The sequence below is a fragment of the Mirounga leonina genome, unplaced genomic scaffold (assembly GCF_011800145.1).
Source record: "Mirounga leonina isolate KUSES-001 unplaced genomic scaffold, KU_Mleo_1.0 Mir_127, whole genome shotgun sequence".
Lineage (NCBI taxonomy): Eukaryota > Metazoa > Chordata > Mammalia > Carnivora > Phocidae > Mirounga > Mirounga leonina.
In genome coordinates, this window is record NW_023270316.1 from 65,888,068 (window position 1) to 65,903,745 (window position 15,678).

The 15,678-nt window shown below is 40.6% G+C and overlaps 1 protein-coding gene across 2 annotated transcripts in view; it reads left to right on the top strand.

Annotated features, from left to right (window-relative positions):
• The window catches only part of DCLK1 (doublecortin like kinase 1), a 345,007-nt gene that overhangs the window by 242,460 nt on the left and 86,869 nt on the right, over window positions 1–15,678 (top strand). For both annotated transcript variants that reach the window (XM_035003548.1, XM_035003549.1), the window contains exon 5: window positions 5,618–5,734. In XM_035003548.1, coding sequence (XP_034859439.1) covers window positions 5,618–5,734 — 117 coding nt within the window. The remainder of the gene's footprint in view (window positions 1–5,617; window positions 5,735–15,678) is intronic.

Consider the following 15,678-nt stretch of genomic DNA (forward strand, 5'->3'; position numbering starts at 1 on the left):
AAATGTTTTAACTTCTGTCTTACCGAATCTTGAGGACATCTGTAAGGCAAACATTAGTATAGACCATATGGTGAATGATACTTTCCCCTCTCACAGAACTGTGAATATAGGGACTTTCTAAAGTAGGGATTTAATTAAATCAGGTTCAGTCGCCAGAGACCCATTTAATGTGTTTGATCTGATTTTCTATGCTTTGGGTAGGCTTCAACCTTTAATAGCAAGAGAAATTCCTATCCCAAAGTTGCCTTCAAGTGGCTTACCTACAGTCCTTCAATATCGTCTTTCTTCCTTCCTTCCTTTCTTCCTTCCTTCCTTCCTTCCTTCCTTCCTTTTTCTTTCTTTCTTTCTTTCTTTCTTTCTTTCTTTCTTTCTTTCTTTCTTTCTTTCTTTTCTTTCTTTCTTTCTTTCTTTCTTTCTTTCTTCCTTCCTTCCTTCCTTCCTTCCTTCCTTCCTTCCTTCCTTCCTTCCTTCCTTCTTTCTTTTCTTTCTTTCTTTCTTTCTTTCTTTCTTTCTTTCTTTCTTTCTTTCTTTCTTTCTTTCTTTCTTTCTTTCTTTCTTCCTTTCTTTCTTCCTTTCTTTCTTCTTTCTTCTCTCTCTCTTTCTCCTCTCTTCCTTCCTTCCTTTCTTTTCAAGATTTATTTATTTATTTTAGAGAGAGAGGACAAGCGAGCATGAGGGGCAGAGGCAGAGGGAGAGAGAATCTCAAGCAGACTCCTTGCTCAGCAAGGAGCCTGATGCGGGGCTGGATCTCATGACTCTGAGATCATGACCTGAGCTGAAACCAAGAATCTGACGCTTAACCGACTGTGCCACCCAGGCGTCCCCAGTATGATCTTTCTTAAGGAGTGTCTGTGCTGCCCATTATCTCCATTGCCAAAGGAAATGCATCCCTCATAATACAAGGGTGCCAAAAATATCAGAATGAAGTGATACCTCCCCAAAACAAATGACCCCACAAGAGAGGGAGACTGGAGGGTGCTGTTTTCTTCCTTGCCAGAGGCCATGAAAATGTCTTTTGTGAGAACAAATAAGGGTTTCTGTTTTACTGGCCATTTAAATGTGGTTTTAAGCTGACAAAGATTTTGGCATTCTCTCTAAAGTGGTGAAGCATTTGTCCTTCACTGCATTTTTCTCCATTATAAAATACCATTCCCGTTTAAACTAATTAAAATACTTAAACTCTAAACTTTAATGGGAAAGATGGTTGGAATCTTTTGTTTTTTTCCTAATTTATGGCTTGGAGCTGCCATTTTCTTCTTTCTTTATTTTGACCTTAGGGAAAAAAGCAGTTGCTGTCATTGTTTTGTTTCTGTTTTCCGTTATAGTCAACCCTAGCCTTTCAGAATTATTCTAATTCCTTATATGAGTCATGAAGCTTCACTCTTATTCTGAAGGCAAGAGGTACAAGATTTAAAATATTTATGATTATCTTTCAGACTCCATGACCCCCCCCCAACCTACTACTACACTATAACTCCACTTCTGAAAGAGAGTTCATTGTTTTGTTTTGTTTTCTGATGCAATAGGCATCTTGATAGAGCTGTAGCTTTAGTATCTTCAATTTTTAATTGAAATGGGAACTGGTTGTTTGCCAAGCTTCCCACTACCCACCATCACTCACTCGTTTGTCTGTCCCAACCATGGGCACTGATAGAAAACTTTCAGCTTTTATTCACGGTGGGACAGCTTGCTTAAGTGACAACGTCAGATCCTGGGGTCATGAGGAAGCCCCCAGTCCGAGACTAGGGTTCGGAAACAAGCTGGTTAGCCTCTCTGAGACCCAGCTTCCTTCTCTGTAAAATGAGAAGTTGGATGAGGTCAGTGAATAGTAAGAGTTCACACAAGTGGTAACAGGATCAGTAGCAATTTGGGCCAATATTTATGGAGGAACTTTACATGCTTTTTCGGATGCCAGGACTAGTTAGTACCAAATGGAGTGGGAGGTGGGGGGGGCAGACTAATAAATGACTACTTTTGATAGATTAATAATATGGTGAGAACCAAGTTCAAGAGAAGCTCTAGAAGCATGGTGGGAGCCCACAAGTTCTTTTCAATGCTTTGAAAATCAAACAAAACGCCTACATTGGCTCTGATAAGGCTGAGCTGCCTAACTGAAATGCCTAGTTTCTTTGTGGTAGCTGGAAAATGTCAACTGAGTGTGGTAAGATTGGTTCCATTATGCCGATCCCGAGCCCTGGTTGGTAGTTGTAGCCATAACCAGCAATTCTGGCACCTGTCGCAAACAGCATGCGACAAACCCTAAAATCAACTTTTTAATTCATGTTGCGGCTCACAGATGGGTGTTATTACCAATGTGCACCATCTGGTGGCTTTCTATTTTAACTTTTCATTCTTGCTCACTAGATACAGAGCTTTTTGAATTATTATTTTAAATGTAGTGACCTCTAAACATTCATGACCTGGGACAGAAAGTCCTGGTCATCCTGCCCTCATTATGGTCCTGATTTTGAGTTCAAATGAGCAATGTATTATTACATAAAACAGTTGGTTTCCTAAACCAGTGTTTTTCAAGCATGAGTTCCATGAAATAAAAATTAGCAAAAGAGAACCCTCAGTTTCAAAAATGATTTTGTTAAAAATGACTGCTGGCTAAAAGACTCCATACTGCACTACCAGGTGGCAAGTATTTCGAGTCCCAAAACTTTGTGTGTTCTTCATAATGCCTGCCGTGTTCAGCACTTGGCACACAGTGGACATCTGAAGCATGCCAATGGACCAGCAAGATCACGGCCATCTAATTTGGTTGCTAATATATTTCCAAAAGGCCAGGCCGGTATCCAAGACTAGGACAAACTCTAGGATTCATCATCAGCTTTGTGGACGGAGCCTTGAGCTAAGTGGATGTCCTCTTTGTGTGTTCCCATAGATCTGTTTTGTGAATTAAAACCTCTGTAGACACACCTGTGGACACTGTCACCCCATGAGAACACTTTTTGTGGCTCTGGTCATATCTTCGATGTTATTCTGTTATATGTCTTGCTTACTTCTGTCTTTTAATTTTTGCTTTAAATTTTGCTTCTGTCTTTTAATTTATGTCCAGATGGATAGATTTCTTTCTCTCTCTCTCTCTCTTTCTTTTTAAGAAATAGAATATTTCAGGACCATCTGGCCAGGCTAAAGCAGCCAACAGTGGCCCAAGTAACCATCAGGGAAGCCTGGGCACACTCAGTAATGCCCTGAATCATTTTGTCTCTGCTTTTGACTATGAGGCCACAACTACTAATACCTCAAGGTGGAATTTCTTTCCTTTCCTTTTTCCATCTGAAATCCTTCCTCTTCTTTTTGCACCCCCACCCCACCCCCACAGTTCAATGCATAAGGTTCTCCAGGAGACTTTCTCCATTATCTATTTGCAGCTTTGCAACATTTATATTTTATATACACTTACATTCCTTCTTTACTAAACAATGTGAACTACTTTGTTGGTTTGGGAAAAAGAGGAAAAGATGTTTATATAAAGCCATTCAGAAGGTATAAAGAAAAAAAAACATGTTTTGAGCTTAGAAAATTAGAAATTGCATGAGTAGGGAAGAAAATTTCAAAGTCAAGCATCAGAATTAGATCTGGAATTATTATGATTTCTTTGTTATTGAAATATAAAATGGTAAAAAATGCATAAGGGTTGGGGGCGCCTGAGTGGCTCAGTCGTTAAGCATCTGCCTTCGGCTCAGGTCATGATCCCCGGGTCCTGGGATCCAGCCCCGCATCGGGCTCGGCGGGAAGCCTGCTTCTCCCTCTCCCACTCCCCCTGCTTGTGTTCCCTCTTTCACTGTGTCTGTCTCTGTCAAATAAATAAATAAAATCTTTTAAAAAAATGCATAAGGGGAAAGCTAATCAATTAGAACTCAATTTTAAACTACTATACTTAAAAAGAATACCACATTTAAAGCGAACGTATTTCAACAACTACTTACACAGTTAAATGTTTATAAAATGATAGACAAAGGGAAAGAACTTTAATACAGAGTGCATTCTTACAAACCAATAAGAAAAAGAACATCCCAATTGCAAATGGCCAAAAAACATGAGCAAATAATGGCAAAAGAATACAAATGGCTAACAGGCATATGGGGAAAAATATATAACTTTATTGGTAATCAAACCAATTCAGATTTAAGGCAACAAAGTCTGATATTTGTGTAGAAATTAAAATTTTTTGAGAAGATAGAACATAACCTCAGTGAGGGGTTAGGCTAATGACTACTCTCATACTCTGATGAAAGTACAGTTTGAGTCAGCTTGTCTGGAGGGCAGTTGGTCAAAACCTTTTCAAAAGTGTTTCTCTTTAGACTCACAATCCCACTTCCTTCAGCAGAACTTGTTAAGCATCTAAAATATACCCCCTGGTTTCCAGTAACTAGAAACTAAATTTCAAGGGCCAGGGGCTAAATCTATCCTAAAGAAATAATCAAATAACTGCACGCTCATTGAGAATGGTGTTTTGTTATTTATGATAGTGAAATATTGAACCCAAGTTAAATATCCAACAGTAGGAATTGGGCTAAGCAAATTATGGTACATCCATGTAGTAAAATGTTCCATTAAAGACAGGGTGAAAATGCTCACAATATATCATGGTGTAAAAAGGCCTGGTAGCAGATCGACATATACAGACTAATCCCAAAGTTGTTTAAATAGAAAATGAGTAGAAAAAATTCTAAAAAATTCTAGTTTGTATACCACCCTCCAAAAAAAAAAAAAGTATCACTTGATAGATTTTTTTTTTTTTTTTATTCTCCGTACTTTTCTACTCACGGTGAACATTGATTATCATTACAAGCATAAACATATTTTTTAATTATCCAGAGTGGTTTCTTCAGAACAAGATGGGTAGATTTACACAACATCATAATTGGTCAGTGCAGCTCACTTAGAAGGAAATAAAAAAACCTCTTTGCTATTTAAGATGTTTAGTGTTAAATTTCACGAACACAAACACCAAGGATTTAAGTCTAATAAAAGCAAAGTTGTTTTACATCCTCGGGCCAAGAACCATCCTATAAACATGGTTGTGTGATGGTACACACTCACACGGTGTCCTTGTAGCAGGGTGAATTCATCTCTTCGCCGAGTTTCCTTCTTTTGAGCGAATGCTGTCATTTCTCACATATGGTAAAAAACCATCACTACCATTGCAAGGATCCCAAGAGTGGTAAATTGGGACCTGATGGGTGGAATCCTCCATTGCTGCATATCTTGGTTTATGAGATTGACCTTTTGTCTAACAGTTTTCTTGGAAGAAAGAACAATCTTTCCTCAAAGAAACACATATACACAAATAACACAAGAGGTGGGTGGAGAGAAACCAACAAAAGCACCCTTTTACCAAGCTATTACCCCCAATCTCTCCAAAATATTATTGTAAACAAGGTAAACTAGAAGGCTTAGAGTATTATTTACTTCCATGTCTCAGACGCCCACTCTGCCCTTTTCTCATTGTTTTCTTGGTTCTTTTGTTCTAGATAAGCACAGGGCTGGCAGGAAGTGGATGTGACTAAGGGGGGGCCATATATGTCTGTCTCCGGGTTTACTGTGCATTTTGAATGGTTTATACCATGATCCTATAATGACGTGTGGTTGTTGTTCTTTCCCCCAGAATGTCGAGTGGTGAAGTCCACTTCTTACACCAAAATAGCTTCATCATCCCGCAGGAGCACCACCAAGAGCCCAGGACCTTCCAGGCGCAGCAAATCCCCTGCCTCAACCAGCTCAGGTAAAGCATCAGCGGAGATGAAGAAACTGTCTTTTTTCTGACGCATGATGAGCAGAGGGTGTGTGAAGCCCAGAGTGTGAGGTTTTTAAGATAGAGTAGATTCCGGTTTACAATTTTAGAACAAGTTGGAGTGGTGGAACAGATTTGCCAGAGTCTAGCAGGTTAGCTTTAAGGAAAAGCACCGAGCTTGGGAAAACTTACTTAGCAAAGACTCAGGAAACCCAGATTTGCCCACAAATAGAAGTATACCTCCGACTTCCTTCATTTCTACTACAAAAATCAGTTTTTCAGGCTAAGAGCCCCCAGCCCCGGAAGTCTCTGTTGAAGTGTTTATTCTACTTGGGACTGGCTTACGAGGAGTTTCCAATTTGTCTTTGCTGAACTTCCATATAACATCCATTTTACTTTGGACCCCAGCGTAGCTCTGGAGCTCAAAGCAGGGAGAATGAGAGCCTGGGTCAGGGAAGCTGTGGGGACTCTGGGTCTGTGTCCTGTCTCTCAGGGCCTCTAGCGCTGGTGCTAGAACAGGACGTATACTCACAAAGTGACCATCTCAGCCCTACGTCTTCCTTCTTCAGTCTTAAAAATGACATGCGCCAGTTAGAAGGTGTGTGTTTGGTTTGGTTTGTTTGCTTGTTTTTCTTTTTGGTTTCAGGCAGAAGGTCTATTTCACTATTGAACGGAATTATTTATTAAATAATATAAACTGTTAAGTGGGAATTTATTAAATGATACATCAAGGTGATTGTCTCTAATTTCATGAAGACAGAGAAGCTTTTATAAATAGAGGCAGAGACCTTTGGGGCCTACACGGAGGCCTTCTTGCACTCACCAGCGTGGGCCCAGAGGCATGTGCAAAAATCTCTAAGCTGGGCCTCCAAGGCCTCTGGCATCCCTCACCACCTGTTAAACTACAGTGTAAGTTATAACCTCCGTATTTAAAAATAGAGGTGCTATGATCTGTTTTTCCTAATAAAAAATAAAACCATAACCTCCAAAGTGAGTCTTGGAAAATGGAACTCTTAGTAAGCTGCATAGCTAGAGCACCCAGCTCAACCTGGTTCTCTAAGAGTTACCTTCTCCCTGGGCTTTCACTGCTCGTAGGTATTCCCTAGATCTTCTCCTTTAACACTCCCCCTAAGGGTGGCAACAATGGGCGGCCCCTGCCCCCTTCTCACAGCATGCCCTACATCATAAGCAGTCAGGGAATGCGTCTCAGATCATGTTTGGTACTTGAGATGCAGCTTGTTTGCTCCTCCTAGTTTAAGGGTGGGCTGAGAACTCCTTCCTTAATATGCACCCAGATCGGGTGGAACCCTGCAATGACACTTTGCTAACGGGTAAGGTATTGAGACTCAAAGTTTAGGGTGCATGAATGTCACTTGGGAACGCGGTAAAGTTTGTCATTCTGACTGCTGCCCCCACCCCTCAGATTCTGATGAAGGCCATAAACCCATGTTTTAGCAAGTATTCTAGGTGATTTTAATCAGATGGTTTTTGCACCATACGATCAGAAGCAGTGGGTTCAGGAAGAGGTTCCCAAAATGTGGTTCCCTGGACCAGCAGTATCACCATCACCTGAACACGTGTGAGAAATGCAGTCTTGATGAGCCCCCTCCGCAGACCCACTGAATCAGAGACCCTGGAGCGAGGGCCCAGCCATCTGGGTTTTCACAAGCCCTCCAGGTGATTCCAATGCTCATCCAAGTTTGAGAACTAATGAATTACAGATAACAAAAGGGAAATAAATACACGGAGTCATTTGACCCTGCATAATCTGGCGAGTGATACGGCTTGCTCGTCTTCATTTATTGACATAACAGCAATGACATCCTCTGCTTGCTTCCAAGTGGCGATGTCCATCTTTAACCCTTGCAACCCAAGAGCAGAGCTCTAGATACCATGAAGTGTAGGCCCAGGTTATAATGACCCACCTTCAGAGAGCCAATTACCTGGGACAAGAGAGAATTCCTGTCTGAAGATCATCCCTTCCCTGGAAACAGATAGGGGGAATGTCTTTCCCTTCAAGAGAGATACCACCTACACACAGACCACATTTGTAGAGGTTCACAAATTAACCTTGTTGATTAAGCTTGTTCATTAACCAGCTAACAGGTTAAAACTGAGCTCTTGTGAGCATGTTCAGTCTGGACCAAAGAACACTGCTCATTTTCTCTGAGCAAACCTGGGCTATCGAATGAACCCCCATGGAGCAGTAAGGAAGAAAGAGGTCATGGGCCTAGCCAGCCTGTTGCCCCTAAAATCTTGGCTATTTAGTATAATCATGAAAAGTTATAAAGGACAAAGAAGCCCCACATTACCTGGAACATTGGCAATACTATTAAAAACAACAGTATTAAAAAACAAAATTAGTCCCCAATCCAAAACGAGTCTGACATTAACAAATTTTTTATCTTTTCTCTCTTCTTTCTTAGTATATACCAGGTGTAGGGGGGGGAGACATCTAATAATGGGTGATTAGCCAAATTCTTTTTTTTTTTTTTTAAGATTTTATTTATTTATTTGTGAGATAGAGAATGAGAGAGAGCACATGAGAGTGGGGAGAGTCAGAGGGAGAAGCAGACTCCCTGCCGAGCAGGGAGCCTGATGCGGGACTCGATCCAGGGACTACGGGATCATGACCTGAGCCGAAGGCAGTCGCCCAACCAACTGAGCCACCCAGGCGCCCGATTAGCCAAATTCTTATGTCTTTTACAGTATAGCTATTTCAACAGAATCTATATGCATTATTTAAGCGCTATAGCTATTGACTTTTTGTTATTGTTTTTAACAGTTTTTAAAATGTTGGTTTAGTTTTATTTTTTTAATTGAAGTAGAGTTGACACACAATGTTGCATTCGTCTCAGGCATACAGCATAGTGATTTGACAAGTCTATACCTTCTGCTGTGCTCACAAGTGTAGCTCCCATCTGTCACCAGACAACGCTATTTATAAGGCCATTCACTACATTCCCTATGCTGTGCCTTTTATCTCCATGACTTATTCATTCCATAACTGAAGCCTGTATCTCCCACTCCCCTTCACCAGTATTGCCCATCCCCCAACTCCCTCCCTCTAGCAACCATCAGTCTGTTCTCTGTATTTATGGGCCTAGCTCTGCTTTTTCATTTGTTTATTCGTTTAACAGGTTTTCTTTTTCAGACCTGTAGGCAGGCAGTGAAGTGCTCCTAGGTTTGGGCACAATTTTTTTTTTTCTTTTTTTCTTTTGTCCTCACAATTCAAGGAAGGGGGATAAGTCAAATTTTTGTGCACATGTCGAAGAACAGAATCATGAGATCTGGAGTAGTTATGGTCTGCTGCTAAGTTTTCTACTACAGATGCAAAATAAGTGTCCTCACGCTTTCTGTATGATTGTGGCAGCCAAGATTGAATGAGGGAATACAAGAGAAAAACAGAGTTTTTGCGACTCAGAAATAACCTTGCAAATAGTGAAAAACCTGTTTTACTCCAAAAATGAATCTAAAATTTGAGTTTACAAAAAAGAATCATGAATCTAATTTTAAAAAGATAATTATGAATATGGAAATTATTGCACTTTAGAATTAACTGGTAACATAATCACTACTCAGCATCTCTAAGATTATATAAATCTCATAAATATAATATATCTAATATATCTAACTATAATCTTATAAATATAGATGAATTATAATTTACCAAAAGTAATTTCAGAAACTCTAAAAAGCAGACAGGCAAATGTAATGAATGCATGTATATTCATCACTGCCAACATTTGTAACTATTCTTTTTAGAAGTTTAAAATCGGTAGGATGCATTAACCTCAAAATCAATAGATTTTTTTCAAACAAGCATTTCTCTTGTGTTTCCCTGAGCCCTTTCAACTCTAGTTAAAGTCTGGTTGATTTGACCAGCACTAACCTGGAATTTATGACAGGTGTGCCATGCTGGGTAGTATCGTTTACATTAAGAGAGTGGAATCTGAATCCATTCTAAAATTAAACTTCACTCAAGGTATTTTTAACTTCTAGGTCAAAATTAATTAAGTGGCACTGATCGTATTTTGTTTAACGTGATTCCTTTATGCATATACAGTTTTGCATTTTGATCTAGAAAGCACGCCATGCAACCATTTCTTGGTTGTATAACAGCTTATAATATGCAATGACCCTCTCTTGATTCTGACTTGCTACCAAATCTTATCACCTTCCTCTGGATGATTCTAATTTAGAGAGGGTTTACAGAGCAGCAATACCCAGTCACAGATTTGTGGATTATATCAATGTTCCCAAGACCACTCTCTTTCCCTGGACCCAGAGTTTAGGAAGTGCAGTGGTATTTCCATTTCTTTTCTGGCAAACACAGCTGCTAGATGTCAGGGAAGTGCTGCCTCAGTCCCCTCCACTGTGCTTGCTTAAGACTCCCAGCTCCAAAAAACAAAACAAAACAAAACAAAACAAAACGACTCCCAGCTCCACTCAAGTTATGGCTCTTAAACCCAGTGGAAAGGAGACTGAATTATCTCTATATTAATTGCATCTCCATTTTCTTAAAATGGTCTGTTCACTGTTTTTCAGAAATCATAAAGACTAGACTGTGAATAATTTTACTTTCATACCTCTTAAGCACTGATGTAGCCCCAAACCCAATTACTACCATGAACCTGACTTTCTAACATTAAAGAATCTTTGTTTCTCCCCGTAAAGTATCAACTCAAAGTTTGAAATGATTTTTATTTCAGTTGTTCAATTTCTACTTCCAGTGTTCATCATCCTGTGTTATACAGACATTATTGCATAGTATACAGTTAAGATTTGCTCAGTTTTCATGCCATGCTGCTGTTCATGGTAATACTGTTAACTTATATTTAAATGACATCAGAGTTTACATAGGATTTTTCTGTCTTTGATTTCTTTTGATTCTCCTAACCGTCTTCCAACTACAATCAAGACATGATAATATTATCTGTTATATAATAATATAGCCTGTTTTTAGAAATGAGGAAGCAGCGAGGGCTAGGGGTACTGCTTGGCTCAGAGTGACAGAGTTAATCGTGGCAGCTCAGGGCTGGCACCTGGGGCTGGTGCTCCAGACAAGGGAGGCTGGCCATCCTCGATATCGGTTTCTTCACCTCTGTTTATGAGAGATTTGATCTCCAGGAAATCACTAATACAGTACCTAGTTTAACATTGCAATTTACAATAACATAACACTTTGCAAGAGAAGCCTAAGTATTAGTCCCAAGACCAACATTCCAGGAGGTGAAATGATTCACTCCAACTTCATGATGTATGGTCAGTGGTAGACAGAAACTTCCCTGTGTAAGTCAGTGGTAGAACAAGAGTGAGAATCCTCTATAAATCTTCTCTTCATCCCTTACGCATTCTTCTTCTTGGAACTGAAGGAAGCTAGAAGTGATTTATTAATATAAGGTGTTCATTTACACATTCAGAAATATCAAGTGCAGGTCTGCTAGGCATTTGCTAGGCACTAATAATGCAGAGATGAAAGAAACAGTCTCTATTCTCAGGAAGCATACAGGTCAAGCCCCCTAAATAATTTATAGATAACATAATTCACATACCTGTTGAATTATTATTATTCTCCTTAACAGAGAGAATCCAAAAAGGCAATTGGAACTAGAAAAAAAAGAGAAACCAGGAGCCTTAATAACACTCACGAAGAATAATGAGCCCCCAGATAATTGTGCACCAAGACTTTGAATGCAATTATCACTAAGAAATGGGAAAAGTGGTTTTTAGTTGCTTCTTAAAGAAACAAGAATATATAAGGGTATCATAAAGAGTGTTTAATATGGGTTGAATCTTTATTCATGTGTGTTTATCTTTGGAACACAGACATCTCATAAAATGTGTAATTTAAAAGTGAAATTCTTTTAAACAAATTCCTTTATCTGCACAAAGAAGTTATAACAAAATATCTCTAATATAAAAGTATACTGTGCATCAATTTTATTTCTATAAAAACAGATAATGTTCAGTTTTGCTTTATATTGTTTTCTTAATATTAAAAGTGTAAGAAAACCACATTTACCTACCTTGAATTTTCATTACTACAGTTCTCCTTAAAACTTACAGATTTCAGAATTTTGACCTCTTCATGGATCACTTAGAAGAACTTTGTGGTTTTTTGTTTGCTTTAGAGTTTTTATTCCCATTTAAACGGATGGTCATCTTTTTATCGTAAGATAACACCTGTTTAGACTCTCTCTCTGTAGAAGCCAATGGCAAACATAATGGAGCCCCAGTGAGTGCCATGAATTCAAGCACGAGCTGATGGACTTTCTTGCCCTTTATAAGTCTATAGTCTAAGGTAGGAACCCTTCTGGCAACAACTGTTCATTTACCCAATATGCGTTGAGATTCCACCATTGACCAGCAGTGCTGGGTGCTGGAGATGTAAGGGTAAACATTTGACAGAGGGAAAGTTGGGTGACTTAGTTAATGACTTTCTAGCATGACTGAGGCACCATTCTGTCCTCCCCAGACTTCACACTTGTATGTGACTCTGGAAATCCTGCAGTTTTCTTATTTATGCTATTCAAATTTTCTTTTTTTACAGTTATATAAAAATATTTTATGCACATATGCAGATAAGACAGAAATCAAAGCTGGGGAAGCAAAGAGAATTTTAATCAGCTTTCTAGTCCAATATGTCAACTTTTTTTGATTTCTTTCAAACACCTTCAAAGGCAGATTGCTAGCTATTATTTTTTTTTAGCTCAGTCTTTTCCTATAATGTAGATTTCAGCCTTCTACATTCTGTGGAGGGTGTTTGCTGCTTTGGAGTTCCGAGGGAATTCTTGAAAACAAAATGCACCAAGAAAATCAAGGGGGCTGATGATTCATCTCTTATGTTTTTAGAATTTTCTCCTGCATGTAAAGCTCAGTCCTCCTTCCATTCTCTTTCCCTGCACCTATCAATTCCTGCTAGTGCTCACCCTCAGCAGGTGAGTGTCTCCAAAGGTACTTTTCGAAGCTTTGAACCATTATCTCGACCCACTCTCTCTAGGGGACAGGCAGCACCCTACATCAGCTGCCTTTATGAACTCCTCCCTGGAAATGCCCCATATCAATTAAATGAATATTTCCTGAACATCTGCTGTGTTCCAGGCATGTATTTGGTCCCAAGGATGCAAAGATGATTAAACCACAGTTCTTGTCTTCAAGTTGCTTATATTCTTGCATTCAAGTTGGGAGATAAGCTTATATATACCACTTAACTGTAATAGTGTAGAACGTGCCATGACAGCCAGAGGAGGAAAGGGTTAGATCTCATGCATGGGGTCAGGGAAAACTTCCAAGAGAAAAGGACTTAACGAATTGAAGGATCCTGCTAGGATGGTATCAGCACTTGAAGAAATAATGTGAGGTAAGGCACAAAGGCACGAAAGTGTACAGCATATTTAAGGAACAGTTGTTAGTCTGACAAAAACGAGTGATAGATTGGAGGAAAGGGTTGGAGAAGATGGTGGTAGCCACGTTGGTTGTGGTCATTGCATGGGCTCATGAAGGTGTGTTTTTGTTGTAGGTTTTAGGGGATGAATGAGAATTTTAGGTAAGACCATGATTTGATTTTTATTTGAATTTTAGAAACAATGGTGCAGTGGTAGAGAGGGTGGCTACACAAGGGGCCAAGGGCCATGGAAGGCTCTATGAGGCTGCTGCAGTCATGCTGGAAAGAAATTGTCAGGAAAGAATTTAAATAGCAATGTTGGGCCTGGGGTAGGCTTTGAAAAGGAAATGAACCAGGAATTTAACTGGATATGAGGCCAGAAGAGGAGAGAAGAATCAGAGATGAGGAGCAGGTCTGAGCATTGAGGAGGAGTGGTAGGTAAGTATATTTCAGATGTGTGGAGTGTGAGTTGCTTTGGGAACATTTGTAGGCAATTAGGAATCAGGAACTGTATTTAAGTCAGATTTGAATCAATGATAGGTATTTGGGAGATCCTGGCATATAGTAGTGATTTAAATACTAGAAATGCAGGATGCCTCTCCCTCCACCCCAGTGAAAGGTTTGTAGAGTAAGGATGGGCATGGAAGCATGGTGACCATCTGCAATTATAAGAGCACATTGGAAGAGGCAGGAGAGCCTTGACAGAGCAGTTACAGAAGTCACAGGGCAGAAAGTTTCGAGATGAAGGGAGAGGCCAGAAATGCCTGATGTTAAGTCTAGTAGCATGAGAACTGGGAGGAGGTCATAGGACTTGGCAGTGAGGACACCACTGGTGACCTTTGAAAGATGCATTTTAGTGGGCAAGCCCAGATGGCAGTAGAGCATCCCCCGGGCACATTGTCCCTGGGGGGAGAGGGTCACTATAGAACTGCTCCAGGGCTGACTCCCAAGTTCAAGTCTAAGGGCAGGCCGTCCTGCAATACCCAGTAGGGTGGGGGGCAAAGCGCCCACATGGGAACCAGAGGAGCTGAGAGCCCTTCGGTCCCAGGACCCTCATCCACCATGATCGAAGGTGGTGCCCTTACACACCCAGTTCCATCAAAATAACCAGAGCCTGTTGTGGGATCCCAGCTGACACATAATTTTCATAATTTTAATTTATATTATTTTAAAGATTCATTTATTTATTTTAGAGAGAGAGCATGAGCAGGGGGAGGGGCAGAGGGAGAGAGAGAGAGAGGGAAGCAGACTCCCCGCTGAGCTCAGAGCCTGACGCAGGGCTCCATCCCATGACCCTCAGATCATGACCTGAGCCAACAACACAAGCCAGATGCTCAACCTACTGAGCCACCCAGGTGCCCCACATTTTCCTAATGTTTAATCAAAGGTCTCCAGGTGACCCCATTTTATTGTTGAATTAAATTTTTCCCCCTTTTCCCCGAAATCATCTTTGACTCCTTTCCCCCCCTCCCCTTCTACATTCAGTTTATCACTAGTCTTCCCCGCTCCCACTTTGCAGTGCTGTTCTAGGGCTCTGATTTCCCATAGGCTACAAAAACTGCTTGCTAGGTGGCCTCCTCCCTGCTTTGGTCCTCGGCCCCTTACATCTACTTTGCACACTGATGTCAGACTTGTTGCCATGACTTGTTGCCATGCCAAAAAAAAGTCCTACCTCCTTATTCTCATAGGAAGAACTATCTTGATTTGGCCACAGTCTTCCTTTCCAGCGCTAGCTCCCACTTTTCCTCTGGACTTATGCTTCATCCTGTGAACTAATTTACACTGCTACAGATACCCCTTGGGCTGTTGCACTTGGCACCTTTCGGAGTCCGAGGAGCCTTCTTTTGCCCCTTCAGCTGTCAAAAAGGCACACTCCCAGTTGGCCCAGATGACCTCTGTGAAACATCCCCTGATCACCTCACTGTTTAGGGTCTTCTCCACCCCTACAATCCTGTGACAATTGATTTGGCTCCTGGTCTATAGGTGACATATCATATCACCCTCCTAGATGGTAAGGTTTCTGAGAGCAAGAGTTCTTTACACACTCTATAGCGTTTCCAAGTTCACACTTAAGTACTGGGTAAATTGACCAGATGAGTGAATTGAGAAATACTAGGATCTATTCAAGTTGCCTAGGTTTCCTGGTGTTCAAGGGCCTTTTTATAAATATTTATTAGAAAAATTAATTCATAGGGACACCTGGGTAGCTCAGCCAGTTAAGCGGCTACGTTCAGCTCAGGTCATGATCCTAAGGTCCTGGGATCAAGTCCCGCATCAGGCTCCTTGCTCAGTGGGGAGCCTGCTTCTCCCTCTGCTTGTGCTCACTCTCTCTCTCTTTCTTTCTGATTAAAAATAATAAAATAATTCATAGAGCCAGGTCACTTCCTGCATCCCCACAGTTTCTGTGGACTCGCCAGTTCCCATTATTCTCAGTAGATAGTCCCTTTGAATTGGACCCATTGTCTTAGTTTAAGAAGGAAATGTAGGGGTGCCTGGGTGGTGCAGTTGGTTAAGTGACCGATTCTTGGTGTCAGCTCAGGTTGTGATC